This window comes from Ictalurus furcatus, chromosome 19, assembly GCF_023375685.1.
Source record: "Ictalurus furcatus strain D&B chromosome 19, Billie_1.0, whole genome shotgun sequence".
Lineage (NCBI taxonomy): Eukaryota > Metazoa > Chordata > Actinopteri > Siluriformes > Ictaluridae > Ictalurus > Ictalurus furcatus.
In genome coordinates this window covers 21978240-21991745 of record NC_071273.1, presented here as the reverse complement: position 1 = coordinate 21991745, position 13506 = coordinate 21978240, and the positions used below count along the sequence as shown (strand labels likewise).

The window sequence follows — 13506 nt, the reverse complement described above, 5'->3', positions numbered from 1 at the left end:
TGCAAATGTCCAATGTGTGGCTTCGCCGTTGTAGCGATTTTCCGTTAAGCTCCTATTATGGTGGACCGATTGATGATTTGATTATTTCTTTAAACGCAACTGCTTGTAGTTTGTTTGTGACGGATTTCGCAGATCACAAACACTGGACTTTATTGTTTTACAGTTACAACACTGGGAACATGGACCGTTCCACTGATTTCCCATTACCTAATCAAACGTTCTTTGTTGAGTTGGCAGTCGAAGTGAAATATAAACCAAAACGCCTTCTCTATTACCTCAGGACTCAACTAACATGAGAAATTTTGTCGTTGAAATCAAAATGACTGATCTCAGACAACAAGTTTAAAGGAGACCTCGACCCCGAAAACACGTCAAACATGTCGTATATTGAAATATGTAACCGGTTTGTCGGATGGTGCCGCGTTATAATCATTCTAGTAAGACGTTAGCAGTTGTCTGCCACACTGATGTCACCGGGACATTGAAGTTCCAATGGAACCGTAAGGATTCAACCATAAGGGATGACGGTAAGGTTTTGCTTCTTTCCTCACTCACCATTTTCCAGGGATGTCCAACATCACAATAACGAAAAATTCAGCACAGAAGAAGTGGAGACAGCAGAACGGGCTGAATGGAAGCTGATCTACTCGAGTAGAGTGTACAGATGAGGTGGTGAGAGAGCTGTACAGACTAAAGGACTAAAGCACCGCCGCATCAAACGGGCTGGGTAACGCAAGAAACCGTTAACCAAAGTGAAAATGGACCGGTGCAAGAACATTAAAATAAAAAGGTCAGCTCAAAATTTCATTACGAAATAAATTTTGGATGCTGAAGATTAACTACGCACATCGATCAGGGTGGGTTTTTAATGCTTTGCCGTCTGCGCTGTTTAATAAGTCAGTGTCTTTAAAGGCAGCACTTATCTACAAACGTACCTAAAAATGTTTTCAGACTTGCTTTTAAAGGCAACAGTACGTCATGACCTTTCCAAGATACCGGCCTGCACTAATGGTGATTAACTATAATAGTCCATTAGGCTCGACAGAATAAAATACTGTTGTGGATAATTGAATGAATATTCGGTGCCTTAATGACAAATAACTTCTGAGCTGATGCACAGGATTAGAGAGTACACTCCCGTATGACACACACACATACTCATAGAACCTTAGGTTTCTTTTTCTTTTTTAAAAATTTAATAACAACACTGAAATAAATGTGGTTAAAAAAAACTATTAATGCTTATATGGCACTACAACACTTTAGAGGAAACACTTTGATATACAGTCATGTGAAAAAATAAGTACACCCCATGGAAATTGTTGGCTTTTTTGACATGTTTGGACAAGCAAACCTCTGATCTTTGAAACAGTGCCTGTTAATGAAGTCGATATACTTGAACAAAACCACAAGGAAAAATAGCCTTTTTCAATCATTTATTTGTAAGTCGCTCTGGATAAGGGTATCTGCCAGATGCCGTAAATGTATATTTATTCAACAGAAATATCAACAGATGTGATATTCTTCTGTGGAAAAAGTAAGTACAGACTTGGCGTCTGAAGCTGGTATTGCCCGCTTTAGCAGAAATAACTTCCTGTAGGTGTTTTGCATAACTGTCCACCAGGCTTGCTGGAATTTTTTGACCACTCTTCCATGCAATATTCTTTCAGCTGCAAGATGTTTGAGGGTTTTCTTGCACGTACTGCCTGTTTCAAATCCCCCCACAACATTTCAACGGGATTCAAATCCGGGCTTCGAGTAGCCCATTCTATAACCATCCATTTCTTCTTTTTGAGTCGTTCCATGGTGGATTTGCTCGTGTGCTTAGGATCATTATCCCGTTGAAAGGTCCACTTTCGGGTCAACTTTAACTCTCAGACAGATGGCCTCACGTTATCTTCATGCACTCTTTGATATGATGCAGTATTCATAGTGGAATCAATGAAAGCAAGATGTCCAGTCCCTGAGGCAGCGAAGTAACCCCAAACCGTAACATTTCCACCACCGTGCGTCACAGTTGGTATGAGGTGCTTCTCCTGAAAAGCTGTCTTTGGTCTGTGCCAAACATGTCTGCTTATTCCAAAAGGCCTGATCTTTGCTAATATGCTCATTGGCAAACTGTAGTCTTGCTCTAATGTTCTTTTTAGACAGCAAAGGACAGCAGTTCTTTTTAGACAGTTCTTTTTTTTCCTGGCACACCTCCCATGTGTGGGTCAAAATCTCTTTCTGATTGTAGACGCACGCACTTTGACACCAACAGTTGCAAGACTTACTATCAGATCCTGTGGTGAAATTTTATTGTTCTTGAAGACTTTTTTTTTTTGCATCAGACGGACTGCTCTTGGGCTGAATTTGCTGGGACGGTCAGTCCCGAACAGATTGGCAGTCGTTTGAAATCTGCGCCATTTGTAGATGATTTTCCTTACAGTGGAATGATGTATTTCAAATCATATGGAGATCTTTTTAAATCCCTTGCCAGACTCATAGGCATCCACAACCTTTTTTCTGAAGGCCTTACAGACCTCTTTAGATCTTGCCATGATGACACCACACACCTCAATAACAAAGGGAACACAAGACACTAGAGATGAGAGGGGTATAAATAAGACCGGTTCCACCTGTACCCCCTAAGCAGGTTCTAATCACCGGCATCCAATCTTCAACACCTGATTCTAATTTTATGGATTTGAACGTGTGATAAATGTAGGGGTGTACTTACTTTTTCCATGTGGCTGATCTCTTTTTTTTTGTTGTTGATTAAAATTGTGAAAATTACTACAAAATGTTAATTTTATGTGTCATTTGATAGTGTACCAGCTTTATTAATAGGCACTCTTTCAAAGAGGATCAAATGTTTGTCCAAATAGGTATTAAAAAAAAAAAAAGGTTTCCATGGAGTGTACTTATTTTTTCACATGACTGTAACTCAAGGAGGTTAGGTTACTAATTACAAACTTAATCTGGCAGCCATTTCAACCAAAAATGATAACAGTACTGTCAAGAAAAAGAAAAGAGAACTCTTACCGGTAAGTCAACATGATTTACACCACAGCCAGTGGAATGTTAACATCGTCCAATTTTGGTCTACTTCAGGGAATTCGTGAACTTTCATAATGTTGAGAAGGTTGACCTTTCTTCACCTGCATCCTGTTGCTACCAGGACATCTGTTCTTCAGATTGTCTTCAGTGTGAGTCAGAACTTGGGCTCATTCTCACCCAATGTCTTTTGCGGTTTATTAAGCCATCTTCCTGCTTTAAATAGACTCGATCTGTCCGTCTTGCTAATGCTTTCTATTTCGCCATCCTTCATTTTCCCTCTCTAATGCATTTACATGTCTGGGCTTTTGGTATTTATTCTTCGTTTAACTGCCTATTTAACATCGATTTCAAATTGAAGGCCAGTTTTTGTGGGGTTTAAGTGAAAAACCCGTCTTGGTTAGGTCAGTCTGCAAAGCATGCACGGCTGGCTTCGCAAAAAAAGTGCAGCTGAACAGGAACTGGTGAAAAGAAGCAGGTAAAGATTGATGTATATATTTTTAATGAATACAGCTTACTCAAACTTGTGCATTTGCGTTCCTTCATCTGTCTTACCCACCTGAGCTGAGCCACTTTAAAAGTGACCTGGGTGAGAGTTGAATGCGTACTTTTAACAACAAGGATTAATAAAAAAAATGTTTAAAAAAAAATCAAATCAAATAAAATTTTTACTTTCCCAGACATGTTGAGCTCGTTTACACACCTTCCTTTTATACAGCCACTACCTCACTCATTTACTAATAAGCAGGATAAGTACCACCATTCATACTTTGGCTTCCATGGTGGCCCATTATGGCTCCATGGAACACTGAAATCCAGACGTAAACATGAAAAGGCCCGTTGAAGCCATTTAAATCCACATAACGCTTATGCAATGTTTATTAATGTCATGATAATAAAAATAATAATAATAATGCCAGATATTATTGACCTGAATAAGTCCAGAGAGTGTTCCGTTTGACAGAATAAAAGAGCGTGCTTTGTTCCGTTTAAGACGAACACTAGAGTTTGAAATTGTTTATAATATTTTGGTGCATGAGAGAGTAGTTTTTACCACCGGTTTAATCGTTCCCACCCTAGCCCAGGGGTTCTTTTGCAGCTACGGACCCCTTTAACTGTAGAATAAATGGCATAATCTTTTGGGACTATTCAAATATTAGCTTCATTATTAAATATGTACGATGATAATTTGACTATTTATGGCAGCTGGAGGCATTTTTATGCCTATTTCTATCAAGGTATGTATTATTATACTTGTAATACATTCAGATAAACTTGTAGAAAACGTAAACATTTTTTTTTTCTTTCAGTTTTTAGATTACACGAAGGCCTTTCTAAATCAAAACACCAGCAGAAAATGTGTGTATATATCAGTAGAGCCAATATACTGTGACCCCATTTTGAGAACCGCTAGTCTAGGCCGTTGTTCTCCTTTAATGACTGTAGCGTTGTCATCATTCGCACTCACAATCTCAGAGCAACATCTTTATTTGCAATTCCTTATGCTTCTATGTAGATATGTCATCTTGATCCTTTCTCACACATACGAGTAATTACATGGTCGGAGCACAAGGCCACCCTCTCAAGTGTCCCTGGAGCAGTTAGGGGTTAAGTACCTTGCTAACAGGTCTAGCCGTGGTCAGACGAGACGGTGGCACTGGTGACCCTTCAGTTGCAGATCAACCCCCGTCAACCCCTTCCAGTCCTGGGAGCTCACGATCCGCTCGTTTAAGCACGTCCTTTACCACTGAGCTTCCGTTGTTTTGTTGAATTACTGCTTCGGTTTGCGTGATTACGATCCCTATTAAAGAGTCTCCTTCACGTGTGTGAGTAGAAGACGTTGGGTAAAAGAGGAATGGAATTTCGGACGAGGTCACGAACTCTCTTAGGGTCGAGGGAAGCCGTTGAGGGGTCAGATGTCTCCCCATGCATAAGAAAGGCTCTCATTAAGATGCTGTTCTGACCCCAATTATGTGATTAACCTTTATATCATTGGGAGGTTTGTGAAATTATGAATCAGCACTTTTTCAATTAGCTCCTTTTTTTGTTTTTTTTTTGTTTTTTTTGTAAATATGTATTACTTCAGCATTTTTCACTTGAATGATACATGATGAGGGGAAAATGCTGCTGGGGAAGTCAAGCAATTAGATTAAATGAAAGAGTAAGTTCTTCAGTTAAGACAGAAACCAGAGACCTGTGGGCAAAGTTCCTGCCAGCTGCTATCTCCAGTTCTGCATGGAGAACATAAACAAGAGCTTGATGTATGCTGAAAGGTAAAGATCCAGCCTAAGAATGAAAGAAGGGCCAGGAATAATGTTTCTATACCACACATTGGTCTCAGTCCAAGGCTTTATAGGTCACCGTGCTTTCACTTGAAACCCGAGGAAACTGGAATGATTGTGGATGATATAGAGCGAATGTTTATCTTCTCACCGCTTCATTCGACCAACTCCATATCGGTGCTTGCTTCCTGTAAAAGCAGAGAGAATTGATCTGAACCAACGTAAACACACAAGCCACAGAGACAGGGATCGGGTTTCCTGTAAATTGTGTTCTATATTGACGTACGAGGCTCCTACAACCCGACAATTAGCTGGAGTCTTGCTATCTCCCCATGAACTTTCCCCGAATTCCTCTGTAATCTTCGCAGCCGTTCATATACACTTTGTTTCGTTTCATAGCTCGGAGTGAACGGCTCCCCTGAAGTCCAACAAAACCCTCCGTTTGAGAAGATTATTCCTGCGCTCTCTCATGCACATTCTATCTCTATCTACTTTATCCTTCTCTCCCACACTCATTATCATCATCCCTACCCGGTTCCAGAGCATGGCTCCAGAGCATGACTAGCTGCTCTGCCAAAATAAGTCATAGATATACAGCATGCATGATGTCATACACCGGATCACTGACCGAGGTCAAAGGCCAGATGTGTACATTTGTAGCAATTTGTCTCCCGGCTACAACCTCGCCATGTTTTACTCTATTACTAAAGGGCGCCCTTCGTTGTGTTTACCCACCCGCTTGCTTTTTCTGAACAAAATCAATATACCAAGCTTCACCTGTTTTCAAAACACGGAAATGTAGGAAGTAGGAAGTTATGGGGAGTTCAGGTACAGGTCCATCTGAAACTAATTTCTCTTATTATAGTGGAAAGAGGCTCCTCTGCTCTAAGAGAGTTACCTGTAGGTCACATAAACCATAATGGTAGATGTATAATGGATGGTAACAGATGGTATCCTGTAGGCCCGTCTGGTGTCTGCGCTCAATTTCAAACCTTATTAATAAAAAAAAGACCAAAAATAACCCTTGAGAGGTGGATTTCAATTTAACCTTGAAAAATACTTTATCAGTAAACGTGATTTTTTTTTTTTTTTTTTTTTAATTTTTAAACCACTAAAAATGTTTCTAGCTGGTTTAAAATCATCAGCCTAAATCAAACCTAACATTGTTAAACCTTTTAACATTGTTAATTATCACACTGTATGAGATGAGCGCTATTGCATCTTGGCCGGATACTATAACCGACACGTCATAGATCTACAATGATGTCCTCCATGTCAGTTTACATGTTGATAATCTTCTAATGACAGACCTGTGTTTAAAAGAAAATTTTTTTTTTTTTTTTTTAAATGACCAGGTTCTGCTTACATCAGTCAGCGTAATCCGGGCTGGTGCGGAACAATGAGCTCGAGATAACACGGATATTTTCATTTCGCCATCGCCAACATCGTATGTGTCGCTGTCTCACAAATGCAGTTCTAGTTCCTTCGCCTCATCCTAGGCCCTCCTCCTTTTGCCGGCTTTTAGATGAACGTCGTAACAGCGCTCACACACACACGCACACACTTCACACTGACGAACTCTGCCGTAGACGGCCTTTTGATTGCAGTGGCATTAAATCATTCAGTTCGATTCAGTTTTATTTGGATAGCGCGTTTAACAATGGACATCGTCCCAAAGCAGCTTTACGGAAGTGTACAAATAAAGGTTATCATTTTAAATGTATGAGTGGCGGTGGGGTGCGGTGGGTGGGGGTTGTCACTGATCATTCCGTCAGCCCTCGTATTGAAAGAAAAGATCGTCATCATTCACACGCAGTGACTCTTTTTCGCGTTAACTAATAAAGCAGACCGTAAAACAACTCCTTGCCAGAGAACTACAGTATATGATGGGGAAGTGTGTGTATAAAAATGTCTGTGATTTCAATACCTCTAAACTCGATATAAATAATAAAAACTTTTTTTTTTTCGGTAAACTCCCGACATCCGTCATCATTTTTCTCAGTCTGGTAACGGATGCTAGTCCTTTACAGGTGCTACAATTCCCCTAGGCCTCGTAATTCTACCGCTTAAAAGCAAACAGTTTATTTTCCATGTTTATTTTTTAAGTATGAACTTTCCAAATGAGTGAGTGATGTGCGTTCTGGAGGCTGCTGTACTCCGTGCACACTCACTCCCTGACCCTCCTACCCCCCACCCCCCCTTTTCCTTGCATTCCTTTCCTTTACATTTCTGGCTTTCCAAAGCCTGTACTTTCTCAGCGGGTTCATTTCAGCATAGGGGCTTGTGTATAACAAGTCTCCGAATGTTGAGCTGACTTCCTGAGCCCTTGCCTGTGTCCTGGACAGTAACTCTCCAAAGCATGTGGAACAAATTGTAGTGAAGGGAGATAGGTTCTGCCTTGCAGGGTAATGAATATAGACCTACAGTGGGCTCCGTATCCCAGAGTGGACCTCTCGTCTGTGAGGCTCTGATGTGCAGCTGTGTTCTGCATTATGTACTGGGGGGGGTGAAAGAAAAACGGTAGACTCTGGGGGTTTGGTGGGAAGGTGTGAAGCTGCTGAGTGCAGGGTGTTGGAGAAGTGGCGCTGGTGATTAGTCATTCAGTGCTTCCTTTGATCTGCGACTAAGGGTCTTGTTAACGGACAGAACGCAAGTCTCTGCCCACCGTGTGGTAAAGTGGGTTGAATCGCAGCTTGTGTTCTGTGAGTTTGTACTAACATTAAGTGACTTTTGATTTGTAGCGTGAGCTCCTTTGATTGTATAAGTACTCCTTTGCATCATTTGGTCTTTTTTTTTGCGAGTGGGTTCTGTCTGCAGCCTCGAAGATGAAGCCCCCTGCTGGCCAAAGCCTTCTATTGGGTAAAAGCTCTTGGACAGAAGGAAGCATTGGTTAGAAATAAGAATGTTAGGAAAAATTATCAAACCCCCCCCCCCCCCAAAAGTACGCAACTTCTCCGGATGATCAAAATATCACTCATTTTTGTCCGTTTTTATGAAGAATTTTAATTAGCTAGCCGACTAGCGTCAACCAGAACGCCATCTCATAGTTACCAGTTTACTAACTGTATATATACGCAGACAGGCGTCTAATTAAAGGGTTAAAAACGACATGAAGTATGTTAGTAAGGTGTTGGGCCACTGCGAGCCACCAGAACAGCTTCAGCATGGCCTAAATTTGACCCAAAAAAAGTGTACTGGAGCAGTGAACACCATTCTTCAAGGAATATTCCCTCAGTCAGTGTTTTGATGATGGTGCAATGGTGTACTCCAAAATCTAGTGAGATCTAGTGAGTATAAAGGGCGTAGCATGTGATTTTTCATCCTCAGCAAACCATTCAATGAGCCCTAGTGCCCCGTGGAAGGGGGTGGGGATTTTATTTTGCAGTGTTGCTTCACTCTAAGGGGATGAGCTGAGAGAAGCCATGCCAGCAAAATAAAAAGGAGTTTCCTTTCATTTGTCACAGCTTTTATATTTATTTTATGAACGATAGGAATTCAGATTGTAGTGCGCTAATCTTCGCTAATGTTTGCTAGCATGCTAACTTCGGATGGATATCTATCAGTGAAATTAGCGTGGCATTAGCTTGTCTTTTATGAGCTTCCTCCAACGCTAGACTGAAGTACTAAAGGCTGAAGTTGTATGTAAAAGTGTACTTTACTTCCAGGCATTCAAGGGCTTTATCGGTCCAGTTTCGAGCTCTGTATTGATGGGTTCTCAAGTCTGCAGCGAGACACAAGTGTATATTTAGACTCTCGGCTTTACCGTGATCTCGCTTTAAACTCGGAGCTCAAAGTACAGGCGGGATCCCTCCAGTAAACTGTCCCCTCCCCTGCCCAGATTTCCAGTCTCCCATGGATTTGTCATTCCCACCCAGCCCACCAGCAGTGACTTAACTCTGACGTTAAGGAGCATCTGAACTTGGTGTTTACCACCATTAACACCAGGCTTGTTATGGGAACACTGAGGGAGCGAGATGGAGAGAGTGGGAAGTGCAGGGGAAAAGGACGAGAAAACTAAACAGAGGGAGCCGAACCATCACATTCTGGGTGAGGTCGAACAAGACAACACTCCCAGGAGCCCGGAAGGGCGGGGCGCCTCAGCCTGGCTTTCATTCCAATCTAATGTCTTATTGATTTATTTTATTTCTTGTTCATGTCCGTGCAGCGGAGAGGCAAGAGTGATGGTTGGCTTGCCAATACAAATCACACTTTCTTTTAGCAGTGGAAAATATCACAGTGTACACACACACACACACACACACACACCCCTCGATGTGGCACTGCAACAAATTCAGTTCATATGAATCTAGAGGGACAATGCCTGAAAGATACACAAATCCTGCGCCACCATCATTCTGGCATAAATAAAACCCAGACTGTCTAAACGCCGATTTCATTCTGTAAGAGGGTCAAACGCAAACCCATCTGCTGTTCATTCATCTTCTCTCCCTCAGAGCATGCATGACTGCACTTTTGAAGATGCAGTGTAATTAAATCATGCATATTCATGTTTATTCCACCACCACCACAACCCCCCCCCCCCTTCTTATTTTTCTCTCATTCCTTCTCATACTCGAGTCTCAGTTTCTCATTTGAAAACTTTTCACACCTCTCTTAAGAGCTCCAGCGTTAGACTCCAGACTTCTGATCTCGGGTCCATCTATCAGAACGTTCTTCTTTAGGAGGTGAAAGCAAAGCACCGATCCTAAATAAACATCCTCGTGCAGAGGGTTGATGTTTTCCGTACGAGTCCGTAGGGGTTTTGAGAGGCTAGGAGTGTGCTGAATTCAGTTTCAGATCAGGAATGCGAGACTGTTTGTGTCTGTGTGAGTTCTCGGAATAACTTCCCTTGTTGATCTTTTTGTCCTCCAGACGCAGAACCGGATGAAACTGATGGCCGACAATTACGAGGATGACCATCTGAAGGCTTCTTCGAATTCAGACCAGAGTAATCACAAACCCTCTCCAGATCAGGTGAGTGGAAAACAGGTCCGGTTTCAGTGTTCCTGCTCCTGTAATTAACTGCTGAGTGAATGTGTCGTTCTGCAGGGAAACCGCTAAACTCTGCCGCGTTGGTCAGTCCTGGTCTGATTCGACACACGAATTTCCTCCCCTCTCTCCCCGACTCACCCCTTCTGCTTTCTTATTGTGTTTCTTAATCTTCTGCACTCTTTCTTTAGCACTGTCTGTAAAGTTTCATCTATCCCTCAAGGCCTCGATCTGGTTTATAACACGGAATCATTACAGGAAAGCATATGCAAGAGGAAATTACAGCTTTCACATCCAATAAAACGCAGCCCCTCATGTCTAATTTCATATTAGGGCACATTAAAGCGGCTAAGCATGTCCACACACACACACACACACACACACACACAAAATATACATCCATAATTCCTGGCTTTCTCTACTTTTGATGCTCTCGGATATTCATTTCTGTAGACACTCTACATCAGCGTTCTCCAAAGAACCAGCTACATAACATTCCTTGCTTGCAATGATCCAAGTAAATTAAAGTTTAACCATTAGTGATTAGTTCAGGGCTTTAAATAAGACAAGGGGTTGAGATTTGTTTCACACTGGAGCGTCATGTTAATCACTTCACTAATCAGTCCAGGGAGATTTAAAAAAAAAAATAAAAAAACTCTTTCTTTTCCTGGCGAGCCGTCTTCAAATAACCGCACGTGATTGGCCACATCATCAGATCTTCTACATCGGCAGCAATGGTTCATGTTTAAAACAGAGTCATTGAACTACAGCCAGTTATATTATTTTGGCATATATTATCGATCGGCTCCGCTGCGGTTATTTTTCCCGCTGAAATATTTTGCCGAGTCCGCATCCGGACCGCAGTCCGCCGGTTGACGACCCCTTCTCTAGATGGTCTCTGAGTTATCCAGTCCTCCTCCTGATCCAGAAAAGCGTGCATCACTGAGCCTCACATCTCCCAGACCACAACACACGACCGTCTGCTGTTCAAATGAGGCGGTTTATAGTCGGGATTACCGAGCCCACGGAGAGGCCACTGCAAAGGAATGTCAGCGCTCTGGGAACGCGCACACATCCCGTTACAGCCAGGGTCATCCCTGTCACAGATTCTTCTCATTTGCTTGTCTCTGATTGCCAAGAAAACACTTAGAGCAAGCCTTCCTGTGAGTTTGGCCTGCTGGGCCTCATTATTCACCTCCACATGTCCAACTCGCATACGAACAGCATCACACATCAGCACTATAGGGACCGATGCACCAGACTCCGGACCACAGAGCTTCAGGTACTGTTCAGTGAATGAGTCCATAACCACTTTCAAAAGACCGCTGTTCTGCTGTCAGAGTTCTACTGTTTCTGGTTTTTTGTATTTATACTGTATTCATTTACAGATTTTTAGCCGCGGGGTGCGTCTTTTCTCTGAGAAGTTCTGATAAAAAAAAAAAACAACTGAATATTGAACTAATCTTTGTCTTTCTAACATGCTAACTAACTCTTCTTTCAATCCCATGCTGCCTCGGATCGCTCACTTACAACCAATAGGACGATGAGGAGGGCATTTGGGCATAGCCAATCAGATGCTCTCTTCCTGCCATTTTGTTCAGACGGGTGAGAAACCTCTTCACTGGCAACTGGAATTCCTTTTTCTTTCGTTCTCCTTTTTCCATCATTCTTGCATCCTCTCGAACATAATCATCGATCTGTGTTTGTCCTATATTTCAGTTTTCTTTTCTGCCTTGAGATCAATTCGTGGCCTTCTCGTGCTGTTTGCTTTTCATCCTTTCCATGCAAACACTGCTTATCATTTTCCCCCTCAGATTTGTTTGTTGATGGTTTTGTTTTTGTTTTGTTTTGTTTTTTTGGGTATTTTCTCTAACTTTTTGAGCAGGGTTTGTGTCTACACTTAATTATTATCTCCAGTTATCTCAGAATGTGTTCGAGCTTAACAATTACTCACATTACAACACCTATAGGAGACGCGTTTCCTCTCAAAATGACAAAACCGGTATTATTATAAACCCCCCACCCCACCCCCACCCATTCTCACTGTACATAGACCGCTTCGGTTCTGATCGATTGTCTGCATTTGACTACAGTAGACTTTTTATTCCTGCGTGCCAAAGAAACAACAGTGTTCTCATATTTCTTTTCGCCCTGACAATATTGATGGATGTTTTCGAGGAAGCGCATTGACTGTACAGTGCAGGTAAGGAAGCACATGCTCCATCAAGTGTAGAAGCACACACACACTCATTGTGAATTCATGTTTCTAATGCCTGGTTCACTACAGGATTTATGCAGTACTAAATGGTGTTGAAGAAACGAAAGACCCCAGATATAATGGCTTTTTCATGTCCTGCATCATCCTGCACTAATCCGTCACTACAAGATTTTCCCAGAACAAAACACCGCACTTTCCGAATACGCGCACACAAAAAAAAAAAAAAAATCGAAATCCTGACTCTTACGACCTGGAATCTCGCGGGATTTCTCATGAACAAACATGACTTCGGATCAGAACAAATATGGAGGATGATGGCCAGGCACAGCTTGCTAAGTTCATTATTTGGGATCTTAGCGAACAAACAAAAAGGATTCAAATGTGTGGACAAAACTGTGGTTCGAAGACTGGATAAACATAAATAAACAGCATACCAGCTAGATATAGCGGTTTTGCTGCCAGCAGTTCGCATCAGATTACTCGCCTTACAAATCCAGCAGTCACAGTTCATACTTTGTTTGTTTGTTTTAACGTGTAATATTTTGCAGAAGACAAGTCTGGCCATCTGTTTGGCGCACCATTGAGAACCGCCATACTTTTTTGCTGTATTCCAGAAAGATTGACTTTTGTTTTGCTCAGCTATTATTTATTTATTTGTTTATTTATCCCCCCCCCCCATGCATTCCCTTTATGATTGCATTTTCACATGATCGTCAGTGTTCCTCCACGCTACAGGATGTTGAGTCATACATACCGAGCATGTTTAATATTCAGGATTTGAAATCGGTGCTGCCCCGACCGGGCTGTGTTTGTAAATCACAGGATGGGTTAAGGATGGGTTTTACACATCGTGCACCGCAGGATAATCTGGAACGGTAATCAGTCGTTCAAGACCGTCCTGAAGACGGGACACGTTTTACAATAGTAAACCGGGATTGATTATTCTCTAGTGTAACAGTAAATATAATACGCCAGCCCCGA

General features: G+C 41.9%; 1 protein-coding gene across 4 annotated transcripts in view; it reads left to right on the top strand.

The window, feature by feature from the left end:
* Positions 1-13506, top strand: part of erc1b (ELKS/RAB6-interacting/CAST family member 1b) — a 223155-nt gene that overhangs the window by 173011 nt on the left and 36638 nt on the right. For all 4 annotated transcript variants that reach the window (XM_053650163.1, XM_053650168.1, XM_053650165.1 and 1 more), the window contains one exon: positions 10191-10292. In XM_053650163.1, coding sequence (XP_053506138.1) covers positions 10191-10292 — 102 coding nt within the window. The remainder of the gene's footprint in view (positions 1-10190; positions 10293-13506) is intronic.